Source organism: Nesoenas mayeri (assembly GCF_963082525.1).
Source record: "Nesoenas mayeri genome assembly, chromosome: 5".
Lineage (NCBI taxonomy): Eukaryota > Metazoa > Chordata > Aves > Columbiformes > Columbidae > Nesoenas > Nesoenas mayeri.
The window spans coordinates 67,883,670-67,906,719 of record NC_137548.1 but is presented as its reverse complement, the minus strand read 5'-3'; the positions used below and the strand labels follow the sequence as shown (position 1 = coordinate 67,906,719).

General features: G+C 49.0%; 1 protein-coding gene across 5 annotated transcripts in view; it reads right to left on the bottom strand.

The window, feature by feature from the left end:
- The window catches only part of DAGLA (diacylglycerol lipase alpha), a 55,688-nt gene that overhangs the window by 11,610 nt on the left and 21,028 nt on the right, over nucleotides 1-23,050 (bottom strand). For 4 of the 5 annotated variants that reach the window (XR_013922244.1, XR_013922245.1, XM_080346268.1 and 1 more), the window contains 12 exons: nucleotides 19,309-19,468; nucleotides 16,357-16,495; nucleotides 15,611-15,822; nucleotides 13,175-13,276; nucleotides 12,481-12,619; nucleotides 9,409-9,496; nucleotides 5,500-5,634; nucleotides 4,800-4,877; nucleotides 3,647-3,771; nucleotides 2,369-2,525; nucleotides 1,965-2,048; nucleotides 1,765-1,842 (listed from right to left, as the gene is read on the bottom strand). Coding sequence is in view for 3 of the 5 variants with exons in the window: in XM_080346268.1 (XP_080202394.1) it covers nucleotides 1,765-1,842; nucleotides 1,965-2,048; nucleotides 2,369-2,525; nucleotides 3,647-3,771; nucleotides 4,800-4,877; nucleotides 5,500-5,634; nucleotides 9,409-9,496; nucleotides 12,481-12,619; nucleotides 13,175-13,276; nucleotides 15,611-15,822; nucleotides 16,357-16,451 (1,293 nt within the window). In the remaining 2 variants the exon portion in view is untranslated. The remainder of the gene's footprint in view (nucleotides 1-1,764; nucleotides 1,843-1,964; nucleotides 2,049-2,368; nucleotides 2,526-3,646; nucleotides 3,772-4,799; nucleotides 4,878-5,499; nucleotides 5,635-9,408; nucleotides 9,497-12,480; nucleotides 12,620-13,174; nucleotides 13,277-15,610; nucleotides 15,823-16,356; nucleotides 16,496-19,308; nucleotides 19,469-23,050) is intronic. The other variant, XM_080346270.1, reaches the window with a different exon arrangement.

Below are 23,050 nucleotides of genomic sequence, written 5' to 3'. Positions count from 1 at the left end.
ATTATGGAATGAGACTTCTATCACTGCAAAGTTACATTGAGACTTTGCATTATAACGGACACTGTTTCATAAGTTTCAAAGGAATAAAACTATCTGAGCTTCATTTTCCAGCCTCACAGGTAAATAGCCAAACAAACTGGAGATCTAGGGAAGTGAAATGGAAATAGTCTGTATTTCTTTGCAGTCTGGAGGCAGAGAAAAGAGCCTGAAAGCTGTTGCTCTTACTGATGTATTGAACTGGTGAGAGCTGCTCCCAGGGCTCAGCGGCTTCTTGTCAGCAGGGATGGCTCAAAACCATGAAAACCAGCCCGTGTGGGACACGATCAGCAGGAAAAAGAACCCAAATCAAACCATTTGCAGGAAGCTCCTGAACAGCCAAGTCCGCTTCTCCAAATTAAACGTAAGTGTTAGCAAGACACTTCGTCTATTTTTGTATTGAAGTCGACTGCTGGACATTAAAAATGCAGCAAGACAGACTTTTAAAATTCTGTTATCTCTGTTAGTTTCCCTCGGGAATCAACAGTACATTATTGTCTGAAGATTAATATTGGTAATAATTTAAGATAGAGCTATGTTTCTGTACTAGGAACAACCCAAAAAGAAATAACACAAAGGCCAAATAAAAAACTCAATATAGAACAAAGGGGATGATCTGATAATGTTTTGTGTAAGTCACTGGCATTTGAATATTTTCACCCAGATCAAAAGCAAAGGCAGCTGCTGCAGGGATCTATTACTCCTTTTTCTGCACATTAAAGAACAAGTTCCCTTTGCTCCCCTTTCTGTTCCTTTTACCTTTCTTTGTACAAACTGCTGATCACTCTGCTTGTGCAAAGTCATTTGGAGCTCAATTAATCAGTACAAAAACCAAGGGATATTATAATTGACAGCAGACATAACGCTTCAGCAGCATTAAAGATTCACACAGCTAAATATCAGTTACCTGACAAAACACCACCTCATTTATTTATGTTTCCATAACATATTCTATGTAATTGCCGAGTTAATTTCCTCATGTGGGGGAAAACAAAGGAAACACCCATAAGCCAAGCAGCAGGTACACAACATTTGTTTTCAAAAACACCCGATCTGGGAGACCTGGAGACTACAGAGCGCCCCAAATGACACCTTCTGAGGTAACCACGTCTCCGTCAGACCCAGATCCAGCTCAACGTTGGAGGAAGAGGTTTCCAGTTTGTGTTTTCTCTTGCCTAATCTGGCACCGCATCTTGAGACGCTGCCAAATTCCCCATCAGCTTCAAGCTCAGCATGTGTGTTGTCACTTTGCTGCGCGGGGGGCAAAGGTGAGCTCTATAATAAATGGATTTAGCCAGCCCGGCCCTGATCGCTAACACGGACACGCAGCATCCGTCTAATTACCCGGACACAAGTCCCGCCAGCGTCCTTGTGCGAGGGTCAGTGACTACCGCCTTGCAACGGAATTTTAAACACATTCTCAGGGCTCAACTGCTAATTCTGAAAAGCTCATTGGAAGAAAAAGTCATTTGAATGACTCCAATAATTTTGTTCTAGGTCTCCACAGATGCTTTTTGCAGTTTGGTGCTTACTAATTCTATGGGTTTTTTAATTACAGACCGTGATTTTAACTGTTACAGTTAAGGATTTTAACATTTCACTGCATCTATGTACCACCCTTCTTGAAAGCACCTCAAGCAATTAACAGCGCTTTTCTTTGGGCCTACAGTGAAAACATCCAAGGGTTTTTGGTTTGGTTTGGGTTTGTTTTCTTTTGCTTGCGCACACCTTGTGTCCCAGCCACGTTCCATGGTGCCCCTCGACTGGCAGGCGTTCCGCATCCCCGGTCAGGTCGGTCAGCGCGTCCTGCAAGAAAAGGAGTCACCACGTTTCAGGGGTGTCAAACAACACGAGAGAGTCAGGAATGTCTCAGAACCTCCTAAAAATCCGCCAGAGTGCCCAAAGGTACGCGAGGCCACCGCACTTACTTTTGGAGAGAGAGTTCCTCGGATACTAATGACCACCTTCTTCTTCTCGTGGTCCACGGCCACATAGAAAGGCGTTTCGTAAACCTGGAAAAGATCCACTGCTGTAACAAGCAGGTGAGACATTCCTGCTTTATTTATTCTGCTCAGGGAAAAGAGGAGGCAGAGCAGGCTGGCAGGTTATGCCTTATGGATAAAACTCTCCTCTCAATGATCCCATTTTTGGCAGGAGCAAATATTTCTGCCCAAGTGGCCGAATTTCTTGATGGAGAGATAACTTGGGCAGCTCTAGGGTCAAAAAAAAAACCCCAGAAAGGGCTTAAGTTTCCTTCTTTGTCCCACTACACAGCACGGAAATCCCTGAGGAGCCTGCCCCGAATCTGAAGGGGGTGGCAGATTCTCCTTACCGCGTCATGGCAAGACGTGTACACGATGTCCACTGAGGTCATGTTCTCATCCAAGAAGTGGCGCCGGATGGCGATGGCGTTGCAGCCGCAGCAGTTGTCCTCTTCGATGGTGACGCTGGGCGCGTAGCCGGGACGCGAGGGACAGAAACAGCAACATCTGCAGGAGGACAAAACGTGGGTTTGAGGAGAAGAGGAGCATGGAAGAGACTGGGTTTAGAGCAGAGTGCCTAGAGATAAGGGAAAGGCAGAACCTGCACGTCACAGCGGCATCGACAGGAGCAATTCCCTTCATTTGTGGGAGCTCCTGCACAAAACAGCACCAACTCATGTTTCAGCAGCAAAAAGGGGCACTGGGAGCAGATGTAGTTTTCCTTCTGAGCAGCAGAGAGAGCTACAGGACAGCCAGTCCCCAAGGAACCAGAGCACGGTGGGGCTGCCATGGCTGCTCGGGCAATGCTGCACTTCACAGCGCAGCCCTACAGCACTGCAACACCCAGAGCTGCTGGCTTTTACTGCTATTTGTAACAACAAAAACAGAAAACCCGTCTAGAATCATCCTAGAACCAAAACAGATGCGTAGATTTTTTTCCTTCTTTCCTTTATGAGACATTTCGCAAATAAAAGTACTCAAAAGGAAAGATATTCCTCCTGACGGGTTCAGCAAATAAGTTGCCCGTGTAAGTGCAAAAAAGAGAATGCACTGACAGCATCAGGGCAGCAGAAAGCAAAGGTTTAAAACAACACAACCCCGAGCTGAATAACAGCATTGTTACCACGAGGTGAGCATTAAACAGCACGGCAGAAAAACAGATAGAACGCAGCACAAACTCCAGCCAAGTCTCGCCGATGCTTTAATAAAGATCCAAATGTCAACTCCCTGCATAGCTGGGTTGGCCAATAAATCTGATTTCTGAGCTCCAAGACGGCTCGTTTGAGTCAGTGTGAAAAGAGTCTCGTGCCAGGTGAGTTCGAACTGCACAGGACTGGCACGATCCTTAGTGCGTCAGAGTTTATGGGGCATTTACAGCCCGGTTCATTTAACAGGGAAGCAGATAAGCAACTGTGAGGAAGAGACTGAGGAGAAAGACTTAGGAGTATGAAGGCACAGAGTTCCTAACAGACAGAAGAAGCATGGGAATGGAAAAGAGGAGAAAAGCAGGGAAGGAGAAGAAATAGGGGAGTGATGGAGAGAGCAAACTGATAAAAGAATCACTCTAAATCTGGGAAAAACAGAAGGGAAAAGGGCAGAAGAGGCAGAGTGACAGGACGGGCACTCACGAGCAGGATCTGGCCAGGCGGCAGAGTCCACACGTGGGCTTCCTCATCAGGTAGATGGGCCAGCCGTAGGCGGCCAGCGCAAACAGCATGTAGTAACACACCTCCTTGTACCGCTGCATCTCTTGCTGCAAGAAACAACAGACTCGCTGAAGGCTTCATTCTCTTTTAGACAGCGAGTTTTCCTACCGTTTCCCTGTCTCCATCATCGTTAGACACATGCACCTTTTTTCTGAGCATCAGCCTTCTCTGATTTTCCCAAGAGGAAGGGCCCTACTGGCTGTTTAACTAAACTAGGAGTTCATTCTACAGGAATCCTCCTGTGTACCAAGCACCTTGCTGCAAAGTGAAGCCTGGATTTGCCCCACTGCACCCTAGCTAAGGAAAAGACAAACCAGTTTAAGTCCCAAGAAGATAAACTCTCAAAATATACTGCTGGCACATAGCCACAGGCCAGAAGATGCCCAGAGAGGACCATAAATCAGCGCTGTAAGCTCTGCTGCCATCTCTCCCCGCACACATTCAGAAGGCTGAGCAGGATTTTAGCATTAAACCCAACGCAAGCAGGTTAATCACAGAATGACTTGATGGGAGATGCTGGGATTGGGTCAGTCTTGCCTCTCTCTTGCAGTATTATCATCTAATCATGGGAGTCTGCCCAATGAAAGGCTGCAAGAGCAGCATCCCAGAAGAAAAGCCAGGCTTAATTTGCACAGAATAGAACAGATTTCAGGCGTTTTCACCCCGAGAACTGCCGACAAGCAGCAGTCCTGGCGAGGAAGGCTGTTTCATTGCAGGCAGCTCCCTGCCCTTACAGAGATGGAGCTCTGCTGGTGGTGCTTCCATCTGGAGCTCAGCACCACACTCCTGGATGCAGCGCTCAACTTGTACCTGGGTGTGGGGAAACCACCCATCGCCTTCCCACACCTGACTAGAAACAACTGCCTCTCCCCACAAAGCAGAGGACGGACAGATATCGCTTTAAAAGTGATCTGAAGACAAAAAGCCTTCAGAGAGCAAGCATTGTTATTATATTCCATTGTACTAATCTTTGATTATTCTAGAGAGAGGTAGAAAGGAATAAGAGAAGCCACTGAGAAAACAGGTTACATGGGGAAGGACAGCGAGTTCGCAAGGTCACAATCCACTGACTTACCGCGTTTTTCAGATCCAGATACTTGGTGTTCCTGGTCACGGGCATCCCAGACAGAAAAGCTAAAATGTCATTGTTTGCCTGTAAGTCACAAACATACATGAACATTCTTCTCTATGACACCAAGACAAAAACCTACACCTGAGAAAAGTGCTGTGTAACCTGGGACAAGATCCTTTCAGCTATCAAAACCAGTTTCCTCAACCAGTTCTAATTCGGCTGTTATTTCAGCCTAATACAACCACCAACATCTGAACCCACCTCTGGGGAAAACAACACAACATTTTCTACTGGGCTGACAAGATGGAAATCCCAATGCCAGTGAACTCTTGGGAATGTAGGAGTTCTTCCCTAAAGTTCCTCCTGCAGCCTTACCCAGATGCTGGAATCTTCTCCACATCACTGTATATGAGCAATTATCTTCTCATTTACCTTCAAGTACCCACCAGGTCCTTCAGGACATGTGCCCGTTTGGCTCAAGAATTAAACAACCTGCCTAGAAAACATGATGGGTTTTGCACGCTTGACTCAGTGTCACTTGAGCCCTTTGGGTGTCTCGGAAAAAAAGCCGCTAAAGTCAGGATTTTTACGTTACAGCTCAGTGAGCAGCAACAGCCCATCACAGCACAAAATAAGGTGGGCAGAGTCACATTATTGTCACGCAGGAGGTAAATCAGAGGCCGAGGGAGATGCCGCCACCCACCTCGTCCAGCACGGCGTTGCGCTTGGCCCGCTGCCGCTGCCGCAGGAGAACCAGCCCCGCGATGATGTCGGACGGGACGATGTCGAGGTCTCGGAAGAACTCAGCGAACAGGTAGGCGATCTCCGAGTAGGCGTCCTGCAAAAACCCAGCAAGAGAAAAGAGTCTGGGTGCGGGGAGCCGCAAAACAGGCCATAGAATGAGAACCAGCGCGGCAGCAACGGCCTCATTTCTGGAGCCTGCTCTCAAAACATCCATGAGATTCCTTCAGGGAGTACCATATCTGCTCTAATCATATCAATATCTCATATTTATTTTACATGGTCGCACTCGGAAGCCTCAGCCGAGACTGAATTTGTACTGTGCTTGGTGCTGATGTGTGGACAAGCAGAGCTCAGCATCAAAACAGAGCAGGCAGACATGAACGCACAGAAAGGAAATGTTTTCATCTCTGTATTGTAAATAAGACAGAGGAAGCACGACGAGAACCGAGCAAATCGCAGCCCACAGCCATCTCAGTGGCCTCTCCGCTCCTCAAAGCAACTTCATTTGAACAAAGGCTATTCTGGAAATAAACAACACAACAATAACAAAATTGCCACAAAACCAAAACCACACTGATTTTGTCCTATTTAACAACCTCTTCAACTCTGGAGCTCTGACCCGGGATCATTTTGCCCCTGCTTAGCCCAGACCTCAGCATCCCAGGGGCATCACGGAGGAAGCGACGGCTTTTGGATCCTGCCACCCAGTCTCTGCAGCTGCTCGTTCTCCACCGTCACGCTCTTCACTACGTGATTTCAAAGAATTAATCAAACAAGCAGGAGCTATGTGTGGCAGCTCTCAGGATGGAAGGAGCTTCCTGAGTCACCAGGCTTTTCCAGGTTTATTTCAGACTACACCCAAGAAAAAGCACCTGGAAAGGAAAACTTGGAAAAGGATCGGTCGTCAAATGCAGAGTTCCCAGAAGAGAAGGGGACCAGACCCAAAAAAGACATCACAGGAGGGAGAGAAGCGGCACTGACCTGAGAGGGTCGAGCGAAGCTCCGAAGCAAAGTGACAAAGAGATTTTGAGAAAAAGAAATGTTATTTTTCTTTTTGCTCTCTACTACAAAAAAACCCCAAGAGCTCCAGTGAGAATGGTTTGGGAAGCGAGAGATGTGCTGGACTGTGAGACTGGTCAGACCAGCATGTTCAAAGATGAGCGTGACCCAGAGCTTGGACCGACACAACCTAAGTGCTGTAGTACCAGCGCTCAGTATTTTGCCTCCTGCCATCACTAAATCTTTCCTACCAAGCTCTGTCACAGCCTTGTCCTCAACTTTTAGCCCGCCTTTTCACGGCATCATTTCCTCAGCAGCTCCAGCCACACGGCCGCAGGCTCGTCTGGAGGAAGCCTGAGCCGTGTGCTACGAACGGCTCCACGAAAGGACGGGATCTCTCCATCTCTCTCCTTTGACAGGCAAGAAAGTAAATCCCTTCTCTCTGAGCAGCCTTGAAGGAAGTGACCTACATTCTTTTATCTCTGCAGACTCCTGGAGTGCAAGATTACTTTCTATCATTTTTCACTTGCCTGCAAAAGCGAGTTAAATCACCATTAAGAACGGGGCTAGAGGTGCCAGCCGTGCAGGTTGCCATGCCAGCTGTGCCTTTGAAGCGCAAATGGACCGGTATTAACCTCTCACACGTTACAACCGCAGTATCCTTGAAGTACTGACCCCATAAATCTTCGTGCAGCTCCTAGAAGCGCCCAAGAAGTACAAACAGCCTTGAAGTAAAGTCTGACAAACCCCCATGAACTCAAAGCGACAGCAACATCCCCTTAACCCTCTGACCAAAGGAAAAGGCCGCGATGGAAGTTCGACGTGTATGTTCTGTTCCAAAGGATGAATTTTTGGTGGAGAATCCGATGTTCTATTGTAGGATTGATGGGTGTGTTCTGCTACAAACCCTGCGGGCTCTGGGTTGGCAGAATCCGTGGAGATTCAGCACTTCAGACCCACAAGAAGAGATTCTTGCCCCCATGCCATGTCCACATTGTAGAACTGTTTCCCAGCCTAGAGGACAATCAACATTTTTCCACAAAGACTGGGAGAGACAGCGATGGGTTCATTTCTGATCCATTACGTACACATTCATTCCACGCACTGTCATGCCAGGACACACAAAGTCAGAGCTTGTTCCTGCAAAGAAAAGAGCCTGGAAATTGCTCAAGCTGAATGTAAAATGGAAATTCAATAGCGCAAGGAATTTGGAGATTCTGGTATCTGCTTTTATCTTGAACTTAAAAAAAAGTAGAAACAGCCAGTCACCGCAGAATGAAAAGTTGGTTTAAGAAAAGCTTGACATGAAGTGAAATATTTTGCATTCCTGAATTAAACAGAGCTGTTGAGAAAGCAGGAAAGCAGGCTGCGGGGACGCTGCAGCACACGCGGCGCTGGACACCTGGGCAAGGCCAGGAGCCTCTGCTCAGAGTAACCCCAAGGAAACGCTGCTGTTGGAGCTGCCCTGACACCAATATTGGGGTGTTTTTCAGCTTTGCAGGTGGATATTCCTAAGCAGCCCCAGCAGCTGAGCTGTGAGAGCTGACAGTCCCCGCTGGGACATTCCCTGGGCACACGGTGGCACCTCATCCCGGACAGGATCAGCAGGCACGGCTGGATTTCTGCAAAAAGGGTTACAGCAATTCCAGCAGCCAGGCACTCCAAAGCACACTCTGCGGCCAGTGACACAGTGCTCCCCAACACACCCGCTAGCTCCATTGGCACCGCTTGCCATCGGCGACGGGCAAACGCTCAGGGAGCCTTCACCTGACTCTCCGTTATTCCCACCCCTTTCCCTTTTGAGGTCAAAATCTGTCTGGTTTCTCTTCTATACAAGTTCATATCCCCTCCAATACGCTCTTTTTTCTGCTGCATCTTTTAGGAGACCAAACACCAGGCTATATTTAGCGAGGACACCACTGATGTGGTCGGTCCCTTGATGTTTTCCCTGTCATTTTCTATGCCCTTCTACTGAAACTAAATGTTTTTCTGATTTTTTGGCCTCTGCTGTGCACTGATGTCTTTGTTGAAATGTCCTTGATAACTCCCAGCTCTTTTCCTGAGAGGCTGAAACTAATTCAGAGCCCAGTACATGCAAGCGATTTAAATGGTTTCCTCAGATGTGTACGCGCCACCTTTTCTTTTTCATTACTTTGATCACAATCCCCTGGTTCCGCTTGGTCTTTCAAGAGCTCTCAAACACTTGTAATTCTGACCAACTTCAATATCACCAGCAAAATTTTGCACCTTCATACTCACGTCTCCAGCAGGTCCTCTTGAGTCTGGCTGAATATCTCCATAAGGAATAAACCTCCTCCCACTGCTGTCAATAAGAGTGGGCTGCTAATTTGGGGGGAAGGAACATCAAGCCCCTCACCCTGGCTATAGAACAGTAAGGGGAAATCCCAGCTGTAGCATGTGAAAAGTTCAAACCCACGTGGATCTATAAATTAAGCAGTGGTTTGTGACTGTTAGTAATCCAGAAGAATTATTTTGCTGATTTTGGCAGGTTCACATTTTCAAAGAGGCCTCTTTCCTCCTTTAGTGTATGAGACCAATGCAAACAGGAGAAACTCCCTAAGCAAGCTGGCTGATAGAGGGAAACTAAAGCTGACCACAAAGTTGAACTTAAACATAGTGAAAAGGTGTATTTCTTCCACTGATACCTTAACGTCAAATTATGACCCCAGTTCACTGCAACAGAACCACCCCAGGAGAAGAGTTTAACGCTGACAATACTGCTTTTCAGCGCTATTAACTTCAAAGAGCATCCTGCAATGCTCAAAACCAGAGGATTAAGGTTCCTTGTGCCTCCAGATCGCAAAGAACACCCCCAGGGAAATGAACACAGGAGATATTTGGTACCTACCGACTGGGAGTCTTTTGTCCGCGTGCAGCAAAGAAACACTTTGAGCCGGCGCGTCCAGCTGCTGGCTTGTCCTTCTTCCAGCCGGTGTCTGCAAACAAAGAGCAGGGGACACGTGAGGACGGGCAGGAGAATGCCACCACAAAGAGCAGGATGCAACGCTAAGTTACGCTGTCACTGGTAAAATGCGCGTTAAACCAGGTTCTTATGTTTATCCTTGTCTAGCGAAGAAATGGAGACCACACATAGATTAACTCAGCTCATTTAGGAGGAAAGGAATTTGTATATCTGGTGTCCTGCCTGAATGGGACGCTGTAATGAAGCCACTGCTGTCCTGCAATATCTGCTGGCAGCAGCATGGCCAAGAGACCAACCTACTCAGGGTGGAAGAAAAATCCACGTGTAATTTGGCAGCTGTGTCCCGTGCCAGAAGGAAAACTCCACCTTGGGACGAGGGCTGGGAACGGTACAAAGGACCCTGAGCACTTACTATGAGAGGAGCTGAGCCATTTTTTCCAATAAGTAGCTTAGTTGGGAAAAAAAATATATATTTATTAAACATAATACAGTCTCAGGACTGAAACAATTTGCACCCTATTCAAGTACAGAGCATAACTTGAATCAAAAAAAGGAAAGAAGGTAAAGGTTCTCTTTCAAATTAGAAAAGGTTAAAAAAAAGGCTGAATACAGAAGGTTTAGCTCAACCCACATTTGGTGTATGTGACATTTCAATTTCAGCTTCAAAATTAGCTAATTGGACAAGCCTATTTAAAATGAACTACAACAAGCTTGTCCTAGTTCCTACATCTGCAGGGTGACAGTCCTGTGGGTTTGACCGGCAAAGCTGCAAAGAATCCTTGGTCAGGTCAGGCTTAGCGGGGCTCAACTGCATGACCTGGGATTCTGTCAAGTCCAACGCTCCTCTAACACCAGTTCCTTTTGTAAAGTGAACACAGACTAGCAAAAAAACCAACCAAACAAAAGGACCGTTTCTATTTTGTGGCAAGCGACCACACGAGGAAAAGCCCAAGCACAGAAAGTGGGTTGCACCTGGAAGAAAAAGATGCTGGTAAAGGAGTATTTGCCCAGAACAGAAGGAGCAGACACTGCAGGGCAATGCATCAACTCGCACCTGAGCATTTCAAACCATCTATAACCTCTGAGAAAGGCTCCGAGAGAGGAAGACAAGCGCCTTGGCTGGAGCTGGCGGGACTTACTTTGCTCCAGCACACGCCAAAGAACTCGAGCAGCAACGCAAAGAGCTTCACCGCGGGGGCTGAACAAGCACATGCGCCCGGAGCCCTTTTCATTCCAGTTCTTTCTTCCTAACGCTCAACTTCCACATGTTTCGTACAAGCCCTAAAAGTGAGTTTCTTAGAAAAAGCCTCAGCGCAATTAGCTGAGCCTTTTGTTTTGTTGGTTTATTTTCTTCGCTCTGCAAGAACATAAAACCCCACACATATCACGATGCTGCTGGTGAAGGAAAACCACCGAGTGAAAGCCCAATAGCTACAGCAGAGTGCCGCTCAAAGGTCTCCTTAATGTGACAAATACGTCGAGTATTTCATAAGTTAAGATAGAAGGAATAAAGCTCAGGTGAAGTGTAACACAAAGGTTAAGCTACTGCTGTACATCCAAAGGCACATCCCACTGCAGCCATATGGATTTCAACAGGCCCTCAACGTCTTACAGGATCATAACCCAGAAACAGGCAGAGAATTGCATAATATATTCTTTGGAAAGGATTGCTTTGAGCGAGTGGAGAATTTCAAAATATACTCTGTGAAAACAATTGTTTTAGTAGAGAACACACAGTAAAATTTTATGTTTCCCTTTCCCATCATAGCCCAGAGCGCTTTGCTTGTTTAACATCTGTTAACGCTCCCTTTCTAGAGTGAAAAATCTGCAAACAGAAGGAACCAGCTCTCCAAAAATGTCACAGGCCTGGAGGGAAAAACCTGGGCCCAGCCCAAAGGACAAACACCTTCACTCGCTTGGCTAGGACCTCAAATCTCCTCACAGAGGAGATAAAGGCAATCAAAACAAGTCCAAAAATCGCGCTTTGCCATCTGTGGTTCGGTTCCCCTTTGGGAAAAAACGTCTTTGATGTGGTGTGGGCTACGAGACCTGCGGTGTTGTCACAGCTCCTCGTCCTGAAGACAACGCAGCTGTCGCACACGTGGGGTGAATGGGGCACTAACGCAAAAGTCAAGTTTAGCATTAGTAACATATTGGAAAGGGTAGTAAATTGCCCTACATTCTGCAATCAAAAAATCTGGCTCCTTCAAACAAAATGTGCTGCACCATCCTCAGAAAAGTCTGGTTTTTCCTCAAAAAGACAACCTGAGGGATCCCATTTCAAGACACTGGAAGAGCCTGTAGGCAAAACACCCCTTGAATGTACATTCCCAACCAGAAACGCAAAACTTGCAAAGTATTTTTAAAAAGCCCCATTTTTTAGCATTCAAAGCCTAATGCCCTCCAGTCCCACAAAGCCACATTCCTCGCTGACGGTCACATATGTCAGGACTGCATTAGAAAACAAAGCCTGTTTGTGTTGTCCCGCTACTGGAAAAAACACTTCTGAGAAATGCCTTGCTTGGTGAAAAAAGCTTTCATATCCCCATCTGGGCAGCGAGAAGATGTAATCAATTCTTAATTAAAGATGTGATCGCCAAGACAAAAGAAATTGCTTCTTGGCCAAGAGCAAATACAAGAAACCTCAGGCTAAAAAGGTTTTATTTTGAAGACAAAATTTAAGCACTGACTCAGTGTTACAGGCAAAATGCTGCTACGGGACGGGCAAACGAGCTGCTGTGGTCAGCACTGGCTCAAGGGGCTCGTAAGGGTTCCCCAAACCAGCGACTAATGTGCAATCCAGTCGGATACTGCGTCGCTTCACCTCTTTGGGATGCAGATGCCCATACGCAGCACCTGACACCCTGAGCCGCATCCTTCCCAAACCACCCCCAGCAAAGGGAAGCAATGCCTGAGGCTGAATGATCCCAGAAACAAGGAAGGAGGAATGGTGAGAACCGAAACCAGCAGGACACCCTTCCAAAAACAGCGTTTTACCGCAGGTTGTACGTCCTCAGGTTGCGCTGCCTCCGCTTCGTGGCGCGCAGTTTGACAAAGGTCCGGCCCGTGGGGTCGAAGACGCACAGGACGGTGATGCAGACGCTCAGGATGACGACCCAGTTGCAAACCACCATTCCTGCAGAGAGAAACCAGAAATCAGCGGCTCTGTCCATGAATCTTGGCAGCATCGCTTCTTGCTTTTCACAACAAGCACACCAGACCCACCTCTCTAATGTTACCCCAAATATTCTTGCAGGCAGCTACAGCAAAAGGAACTTCTCTGGGAAAGCTGAACCACAGCTGGGGTTTCCAGCTGTTTTAGGAGACTGTCCGTGCATAAGGATATTAAATAAACTATCTAGGGGCTGCAACATCAGTGTATCTCCCACCAGGAGATTGAAAAGGAGTTCTAGGGAAACAGTAAAACCATTTTAAATGGAAAAAGGGGCAGCAGGTCTTGCAGAGTCCCCAGCCAGACCCTTCCATGGGAACGGGAATTCTTGCCTCGGCACAGACAGCACAAACAGATGAATAGAACGAGTGTTCTGAGCAACAACGTCTCGGGGAAACAAGCACCACATTTTACAGCTACGATCCACTTCCAACAATCGATCCCCACAGGCAAAAATGAATCAGCTCTCCGGGGCGAGAGGATGTCTGCAAACACACAGCCCGCGTTCCCCATACGCACCCAACGTGACGCTCTTTGCCATGAGATCGTTGCAGGACGCGTAGTACTGCGTTAGCCAAATGATGCCCACGATCGCGTACACGAACTCAATCACCAAGATCGCTGCAACAAAAGGAACACAAGGACAGTAGCAGCATCTTCCTGAGGATTCCCGATCGCCTCTCCCCATCTTTTGGAGGGGAAACCCGAAGACAGGTTCTTTAGCACAGAATAAATGACTGCAGCACAGGGCCCCAATGCTTTGGAAGGTGATATTGAAGAAAAGGAGACAAAAATGTGATGTGTGCTTAACACTAATGACTCCTAAGTGACAGAATGACATGCACAGCGAGCTGTCGGTGCCCTGGGCTGTATGGGTGAGAATCAGACGGACAGACCTCCCGCCCAGGCCAGTGGAAGGACTGAGGTAACGAGAATCACCACCGAACGGCACCGAGCTCTCCACCACCTCAGACAGCCACCCCGCTCCAAAGATGGGAAACACAGTCGTGTGTGTCCAGGATTAATCCTGCTGAGTAGGCTCAGCAAATGTTCCCAGCACCTCTGCCCTTTGCAGCCCCTTCCATACCAGTTCCCAGGACACAGTCCTTAAAGAATCATTTACTGGCTCCGCGGTTTTGCATGTTACCCCGCTAATGGGCAAAAAACTGGGGCTGATGGTGGCTCCCCAAGACAAATCAGTTGGCAAAGGCTGCTCGGAAGTGCCCATCCTCACACTTTCCCTCCACATTGCAACCCCAAAGCCCAGGTGGGCAGCAATCAGGTGTGAAGAGGGTAAAGCAAGGCCCAGCAAGCCTTCGGTGGAGCTGAGACTAAGCCCATACTCCAGCCTAGCCAAATAGCAATCCACTCTCCTTATCTCCGTGTTAGCACAGAATCTTTTCCTAAGTGGGTTATTACAGGCTCTCACCAGCCTGGAAAGACCAGTTCTAAGAGCCACATAAAATAGTTTTCAACAGCAGGTTCCAAATGAGCCCAGCCTACGTTCTTACACTGAGCTGGGCTTTGCCTTGGCTTGTCTCCCCTCTGAGATGACCTGTGCAGGGCAGGAGCAGCAGCGGCACAGATGAGATTTTCCTGGGTTCAGACTGGAGTTCTTTCCCTAAATTCATATGCACCAAACGGCACATGCTGAAAATGGGACAGTCACGAGGCCCTTGCCCACGCAACGGTCACACTCCTGTTTCTATCATCACAACTGATGAAGCTATTAGGAATAAAAAGCCCCAAGTAACAAGCATCTACCAGACCCAAGATACAGTGCAAATACAGATCCTGAGCACATATACAGTTAATGCAGAGATGGAAGAAAAGTGGATGCTTCTTGGGCAGGAAAATGGCTCCTTGGGTTCTCTCTACCTCCCTCATCCCATTTAATCTGGTTTTAACAGAGTGTTACTCAAACCGCTGGGCTCTCTGTGCTTCCCTGGGGAGACCACAGTGTGTCTGGGAACTGCAGAGAGATTTGTTTGCTGTTCATGTTCATGATTTGCACTGAGCACTCCGAGGCGGAAATGTCTCCCAGACAGAGCTTGCAAGCAGAGTTACCCATATTTTAGCGAATTCTGCAGGAAAACAATCCAGCAACAACAGAGATGCAAAAACATGAGATGCTTTGTTTGGAATGACTTTGACTCTGTATTTCCAAAAGATTTTTCCTCCTAAAAATCTTCACTCAGCACAGAAAAATCTGATTAAGTTTCTGTACCTGGAAGACAACAGAATGGAGGAGGGATGACAAGCTAAAAGGGAAGCCCTGAGTAACATCAAGGGACAATCTCTTTTCTGATATAGTTCTTGGTGGGTGAGGACAACAGGAAATGTTTTTTAGGAAGATAAATATGCACTCAAAGAGAGAGGAAGCAATGAGCGAGCAGGTGGTAAACCTATTTATCTCACAGAAGTATCAAGGTGCAGGTTGCTGGCTGGAGAGGTGCACCACACGAGTCAAGAGGTCAAGTGCATGGCTCGGGGTAGGTGGGTGCAGACTTCGGTGTCTGTGTGACAGGCGAGGACGTGCCCAGGCCTGGGGGTCAGAACCACCGCGATCTGCACAGACGTAACGTCTGTATCATAGCAAAACACGTGGAAAAAAGCTGGGGGAGAGGTGTAGATGCATCGCACTGTGGCAGAACTGCGCCGCAAGGCAGAAGGGGAGCATATTTTGTTAGAGGAAAAGGATGTACCTGCATGGCAATGAGCATGACAAGTTAAAGGTTTGCTAGAAAGATATTTGGGGCATTGCGTGAAAGTCTTTCAGCAATGACAGGGCGCAGTATACGCGATACATTCAGATGCATATCACATCCGAGTGGCCATCTGGATGTCTTTCAGAAGCTGCGTGTTTGTCAGGGTGTGGGGAGAGGAGTCTTGTGCGCGAGCAGATGGCAGAGTGGAGGCTGAGTCACCCGGAGGGCTCCGGCCGCTGCCTCTTACCCAGTCTGACATAGAGCACATACTGCATGGAGTCCCGGGGCTCTGTGTACAGGATGCTGCCTCGCATGCTGAGCCAGATGATTGCCACCTCCGCGATCATACAGCTGAGCAGGATGCCCAGGTAGCCCCTGCCGTGGTCCACCAGGTTAAGCGAGCAGGTCTCGTTGGGGTTGTACACCAGCCCAAAGAGCACCACAGAGAGGATCACGAACCTGCCAGTCACAAACCAGCTCGTTACCAAAAAAAAGCTGCATGTAATATCCCACGCCTGCTCTCCTCACAAAGCTACTGAGGTTCCTCAGTGTCCCACAGCTACTTGTAATTAATATTAATTTCTTCTGGAAATCTCCTCCCCACAAGCCATCCAGAGGCCCTGCTACCCCAGTCAGAACAACGGGATGATTTGTCAAGTTACATTATTATCCCACAGGATCTGCCACTCTAATTGTTTCCCCTGAGCCCCTGTACAGAAACACGTCCCCAGACTCCAGGCAACAACCTTGGGCAGCGCTGGAGCATACAGGGAGCTCGGGTCAGGATCCCTCTTTGGAACTGGAACTAGAACTTAGAATAGAACTTATTCAAAGGACCAGAAGCTGCGAATGTGCTGGTGTCTGTCAGAAATGCCCCAAACAAACCTTCCAGCTGCATGTATAAGCAGAGGAAGAATTACAGCTGCAAGAAACAGGAAAAGCAAAGAGAATCCATGGAGGAATTCAAACCATCCCTCTGCCTTTCTCACTTACCAGGTGGTGTGCAGGAGGAAAAGGAAGACGGCTGGCAAAACCAGGTCATCGCTGCCTACAGACCAGCGCCGGCGGAACACGACAATCCCTGGCATGGCTAGCGGGTCTGAGGGAGTTCAGCAGGCACGACGCTCACCTCCTGCAGAAGAAGAGAATCAAAGATGTTTCTGACCCTCTCCACCCCCTCCGGAGAGCCCCACACCAGCACAAGGGCTGCAACTCAGAGCTATGTTTTATTTGCCATCAGATGGCAGAGCTTCTTCCTCCCAGCACCAGGGGGCACAGCAGGCTCCAGAAGGACAGCGCAGGAGAGAACGGAGGGTTTAGAAGTGGGAAGTATCGGGGGAAGCAGGTGTGCAACTCACTGAACGTAATCACCACTCGCCCAGCTCCACTTCACAAGATTACTTGGAATCCTGTTAGGGCTGCATGTTGGTGGGCAGCCACCATGGGCTGCTCTGGACAGGTTAGTCTGGACTTAACTCTAAAGAGAGCCCTAGAACCATGTTCTTCCACCTGCTGCCTGCCTCTTCGCTTGTTGTCCCAACAGTTCCATCCCTCGCTTTGCTCACCAAGCCAAAATACCCATTAGCAGTTAGCGGCGGCATCTGGGAAAGCTATTGAGTGGTTCCCAAGAGCAAGCACTTACAGCAAGAGCTCCTAGGAGATCTCTCCCTCGCCCTGCCAGCTCCACATCTCCTTTGTGTTCACACTGGCCCTGGCAAGCGCTAACAATTAAAAGGCCGAAGATTGAGGGGCTGGCTGTTCCTCCCCACGTTTTGTTTATGCTCCTATTCTTAAAGCTTTGCAAAGCAGCCATGGTATAAGTCACAAGACTGCAGAGGGCTGTCCAGACACCTCCTCCCAGCACGGCTCTCCCACACCATTCCAGTTCTGTACTTACTCCAGTCCCCGTCCAACGCGCCGTAGCAGCTCAGTCCCTCCCTGCAGCACAGCCCGACCTCCCTTCTGCAGCTCTTGTACAACACGCTTCATCCGTGACCCGCAACCGGGACTTCTGTCTGGTTCTGTCAACCTGTGGTTTCTGAGATCGTGTCTATGCGGTCTGCCCATGGCCAGCAGCGATGCCCTGACTGCAGCGGGCGTTCCCATCCCTGTTTTCCGTGCCCTAAACCCTGCCACGCTTCTTACCTGTACCCTCCTGCGCCACCACAGACCAGGGGACAGCACACCTTGGCTTGTGCCTCTCTGCTCCGAGCCACCACCTCAAAAATGCCATGTTCTCCCACCCGGCGCATCTCAGTCCCAAATCACAGCACTTCTATTCCATCCCCACTGACCTCCCAGTCTCCACATTCACACGATGCCGGAGGCTCCATCCATGACCCACAGCAACCACGTCGCTCCAAAGCGGCATCTCCAAAGCAATAACTGCTCTTTGTACTGATCTGGCAATTTGCTGGCTCACGGAGGCAAAAATCAAAGTGTCCGCATCTGTTACTTACAGTGTAATCAGGACTTCCAACGGGATTTCAGAGAGAATATCGTCTGCTGTACCTCATAGACCAGGAAACAACAACAAAAAAATGAACTTGTGTCTCTAAATTAGTGCTCTGGGTAAAAAAATAGGGGAGGTGTGACATGATCACATTTAAACTAATTTAAACCTTCAAAGTAACACAAGTGTCAGTTTTGTGACAGAGCACAGACTGTATCAGGGCATCAATGGTAACAGAAGCTGCCTTGTCCTACTCAAACCTCTTCAGTCAGGTGTGGTCACCCCATCACTTACCTACCGTGCAGAACAGCTCAAAGCAGAGGAGTTTCCCTCCTGTACCCATGGACCAGACTTTCCTATCCATTTCAGTCACCAAGCCTTGAAAACCTACACAAATCCTTCACGCTTCCCGGGAGATTCCATAGTTAAGAGGCTGACACGCTTCCAGCACGTTACTCACTCGGGTGAAGGAAACGCTCTATTCCCCAAACAAAGCAAAATCTGAAATTACACCACCATTTGGATTCACACTTCCTCAGCACATAATAATCAGTACATCGCAGCTCTACCTTCAAACTGCTCACTCCTCTGGCCATCTGGCGACTTGTGCCAGCCTCGCCGGGAATAACCCGCCTGCTTGTCAATACATCGCCTGTATCAAACACTTATCTTGGAATATCACTAATGCAGATTGGTATATGCGGCTCCATATCGCAGCAAATCCCGGCCGAGCCCAGACCTCGGTTCCATCGTCCCTCGCTGCGTCCCACTAATGTGCTTTCCACAAACTCCTCCACCTCCGCGGACGCAAACCACTGTGCTCTGCCCGCTTTCAACACCCTCTGCCGCTGCAAGAGGCAACGCGTGGCCAAGAGCAGCAAATACGTGCATTCCTTGGCGGCAGCAACAGATGGGGACGGAGCTGAGCGGGCTGTCACTCACTGTCACACTCACTGTGGGACTGTCACTCCAGCTGTAACGCTTACCAGGCTCCCCGGGCACCGCTGAAAGGGTCCCAATTAATTTTCAAAGAGCGTCTATTGAAAATGTAAAGCGTGAGGTCAGGGGCCTTGCCCCCAGTTTGGCAAGAAGGGAGATGATGGAAGACCTGAGGCTGGAAAGCCCACAGACAAAGTAAAGCTCTCAGTGTGAGGACTCTCTGGCTTTGACCTGGGGTGGCAGATCCCAGGAGTGACATTTTAAGAGGATGAAGATGTGATCTAGCAGGGGAATTGGGAGGAAAGTGGAAGGTCAGAGTGCAAACAGCCCCAAGACCACTCTAGCTTTGCAACAGCAAGAGCCCCTTGCACTGCCCCGATAATTGCTGCAAAGCAGGAAAAATTCCCTGGACTCTGAATCCTGAAGCCAAGTACCAGAAGCCCCAAACTCCCCACACAGAAAGCGGGGGGAAGCACATGCAGGCGACAAGCTCTGTGTGCAAGGAGCTCCGCACCCTCAGATCAGAGAAAGAGCGATGGAAGCAGAAACCTTACATGGCACGTGGTCCAGCCGCTGCACATTCTTCTCTGCCGGAAAGGTGTTTCAGGAGAAGCGGATATCCAGGGAGACACACATCACGAGCCAGGGAGGGAGCAGCAAACTCTTCTTGCAGCCACTGAAAATGCCACCAGGCACGGGGCGGGCGGCGAGTGCCTGCGATGGAGAGCGGCATCGTCCTCAGATCCCTCCCGCACACCAACCTCACTTATTCATCGGGGCTGAAAGCCACCGAGCCAGGGGTCGTGACTCCCCTTCCACACCCCCGGCACCCTCCGAAGGAAGTGACATCATCTCTATTCTGAGGAGATTGTGTGTGAATTGTGGGAAGGAGGATGGGGAGCGAGAGCAGGCGATGCTGTCAGCGATGCAGGAGAGCAGGAAAACCCTCCGGCAGCAAGCGCGGCAGCACAAACCTCCTCCCTCTTGTCACCGAGACGCTGGTGGGATCGGGAGCTCTGCGGCAGCGGTTCGGGTTTGTCCCCAAGCCCCAGGAAGCCCTTGGGCGCAGCCGATGGCATCGGGCGACGTTCCGGAGCAGGACTGGGAAAGGCTCGGGGCCGCTGGTGTCTCCTCTGGCACGTCCTGAATGGCCAGGGGGTGGGGAATTGGCTGGGACACAAAAGGGGCACACAGAGGGGGCCACCCCGGTGACAGAAAAGCGAGACTGTTCCAGAGGAGCAGCGTCTCTCTCTCTCCCAGGCCTTTTCAGCCCTTAATTCCTTGTGACATGCTCTGGGGTATGACAGGATGTGGGGGAAGGGGAGAATTAGCTGTCTGTAGGGGAAGGCTTAGAGAAAAGAGCAAGGGAGAAAAATGCTACAGCGAGACAACATTCCAGCTAAACCGAGGAGATTTAGTCTAATCCAACATCCCATCACGGCTGACATTAGCTTCAGAAGAAGGTGTACAAGCAAGTACAAGCTGAACAGAGGCAGAGCTGCAGGAGAAGGGCTGTGCAGAGCTCCGGCACCGCAGGAGACCACCCACACCCCGGGGAGACAATCAGCTACTCCCCGGCACCCAAATGCACATGCAGGATTTGCTTTAAGCTCACAGCATCACACGCATGCCCCGGGCACACTCGCACCCACACGCTAAACCCCCTGCAAACCCACAAACTCCTCAGCCCTGGAGCCACAGCAGCTTGCACACTTGCAACCCCACCTCAAACACCCCAAAATCCTCCTTTCCTGGTCCCCGCTCAAGCTCCTGCCGTTCAGAGCGTTACTGTCAATCGGAAAGAAGATGGGAGGCCAACACCAGGGTGAAATCAGATCCAGCAGGTTCTTCTCGCTTTGGCAGACCCTGTGTGCACAGAGGGGCTGGCAGGGGGAAGCCCTGCTAGTCCCACAGTGTGAACTGACCCCACTCCCTCAAAATAATCACCGTTCAAAGCCCAGCGACCAGACCTTCACCGCTCAGGACTAAAGAAGCCCAGAAGAAAGGGGATTTCTAGGTCTTAGCTCTGTCAATGGTCGTAAGAGTCACCACAGGACAAAGCCCTTTGCTGTTCTGCAGAAATCCAGCCGTGCGTACTGACACACTGATCCTGCTTGGGATGAAGTGCCACCGCGTGCCCAGGGAATGTCCCAGCTCTCACAGCTCAGCTGCTGGGGCTGCTTAGGAAAACCCACCTGGAAAACTGAAAACACACCCCAATATTTGTGTCAGGGTAGCACTTCCTTGGGGGCTCCTTTCAGCAGAAACACCTACCCTTCAGTACAACCTGGTGTCCAGAGACGCTGGAGAGCCCCAAGGGGACCGGGACACCACCATGGTGAGCCCCAAGTGTCACATGAGTGGCCCAGGACAACATCTGAACATCACCAGATTAACGCCAGCCAGTCAGGTCCTCCAGAACCACCACCTGAGATGGCATCTGCAAACCTGCCTCCCCGCCCTGCACAACCTTCCTCCTCCCCTACAACAGCTCTGTAAAATAACCACACTTGGCAAACTCAGGTGACCAAAAATGACATTTGGCATGCTTAAATGAACCGCTCCAGACCCTTAAATATCTGCTGGTTCATGAAATACAAACTCTTCCCCTGAAATAACATTTATGTAACGGACAGGCTTCCTCTCCTCAAAGGATGTCCCAAGTGGGCTTTCTCCCATCCCCACCGAGGACGCCTTTCCATAAGCATTTGGTGTACTTGACAGAAACCATCAATTGGAACTTGGACCAAACTATTTTTAAGGGTGTCCAATGGAGCTCTTTCTGAGGTCAGCTCCTCGCAATCTGGGGATGTTCTTCCTGTGCAGGAGACGTTTTCTTGCTACATCTGCACATGTACAAACCCAGTTCTCCTCTTGCAGGACCCAGCGTGGAGCTCAAATTCAATGACACCGTCTGTTGCTGTGTATCTCACCATTCACCCCAACAAGAAACAGCAGAAATAAGTGGTAGGACAGATGAAAAAAAGAAATCCAAACCTTCAAAAAGTGCCATTCCAGGGTGCGAATAACTCAGAGCATCTTAAAAGAGGGAAGAATATCTACCCAACACATACAATGTGGAGTAGAAGCTCATAATATAAGGTGGGGACTCATCACCCAGCACCAAAGCCCTTCCAAGAGAGGGCTGCATTCTTACGCAGGGCAGGAGATACCTATTGACACCTATTGCAAGAAATACCTGCAGGAATTGCAGGGAAAGCTGCTTCCCCTGGGGAGATGGTACAGCAGCTACCAGACAGCTGCGAGGAAGGTTCTGTCGTGATTTAATATGATTAAGGGAACAGACCTGTACTTTAAAGAACATTATATGTATTAACGTAACATCTAAGAGCCATATTTACAATGGAGTCGCAGACTGCTCAGCGCGGGCAGGGACCACGGACAAAAATCAATGGGGTCTTTCACTTTGGAATATCAATTTCACACTCTTGGGATTCTCTTTTATAGCCTCTTGCTAGAGACTAGAGAATTCTACTTAACGTCTCCCATTTTCCAAGGAGAAGCAAATCAAATGAGTCAGCGCTGGAGCCATGGGAATAAGTCACTGGGTTTGAGAAAGGAAAGGTTCCAAAAGCCTCCTGTGGCTCGGCACATTTCGGAGCCGGCTCCCCCGGGATAAGGTCACTGCGCCACAACCAGCTCACTGCAACTATTCTAACATGATTAGGTTAGATCTGGAGCTATGATACTGCCCACTGACACAAATACCCAAAATACACCTCCGAGTATGAACTGACCTTCAAAACCCAGGAGACAAGAACTTACCTGTATGTCCCACCAGTTTAAATAGTAAGTGTTGGCGCAAATACACCCTCGGAAATGCAAAGGGGATGATCACAACAATATACGGTAGTAACAAGAACAGAGTGGCTGGTTGAACCAACACTGGCCCATCTCCACCAGCTTATTCCTCCCTTTCTTGACACATGTACACGAGATCTCAACATCTCCTACCTGTTATTCCTCACGAACATACACGATATCTCCTATACCTGTTGACTTCTTGAACCTCGCAGCCTGGCAAGTGACACCCTTGAATTCCAAAAGCCTCTTAGTTTTTCTTAAATGGTCCCTCTTGCTCATGAGAAAAAAAGAAAATCAGCTCTAACACCCTTACTGTTAATAAAGAATATTTAGAATTACATTTGCTATTCGCTCCAAACTGGTTATTTTGCCATAGAACAATGTTGTGCACAGCACACTGCAAAGGGCCCAACGCTGACACATCACCTGCTCTTGAGCAATAGCATTGATAACCCCATTAACTGAGATGTC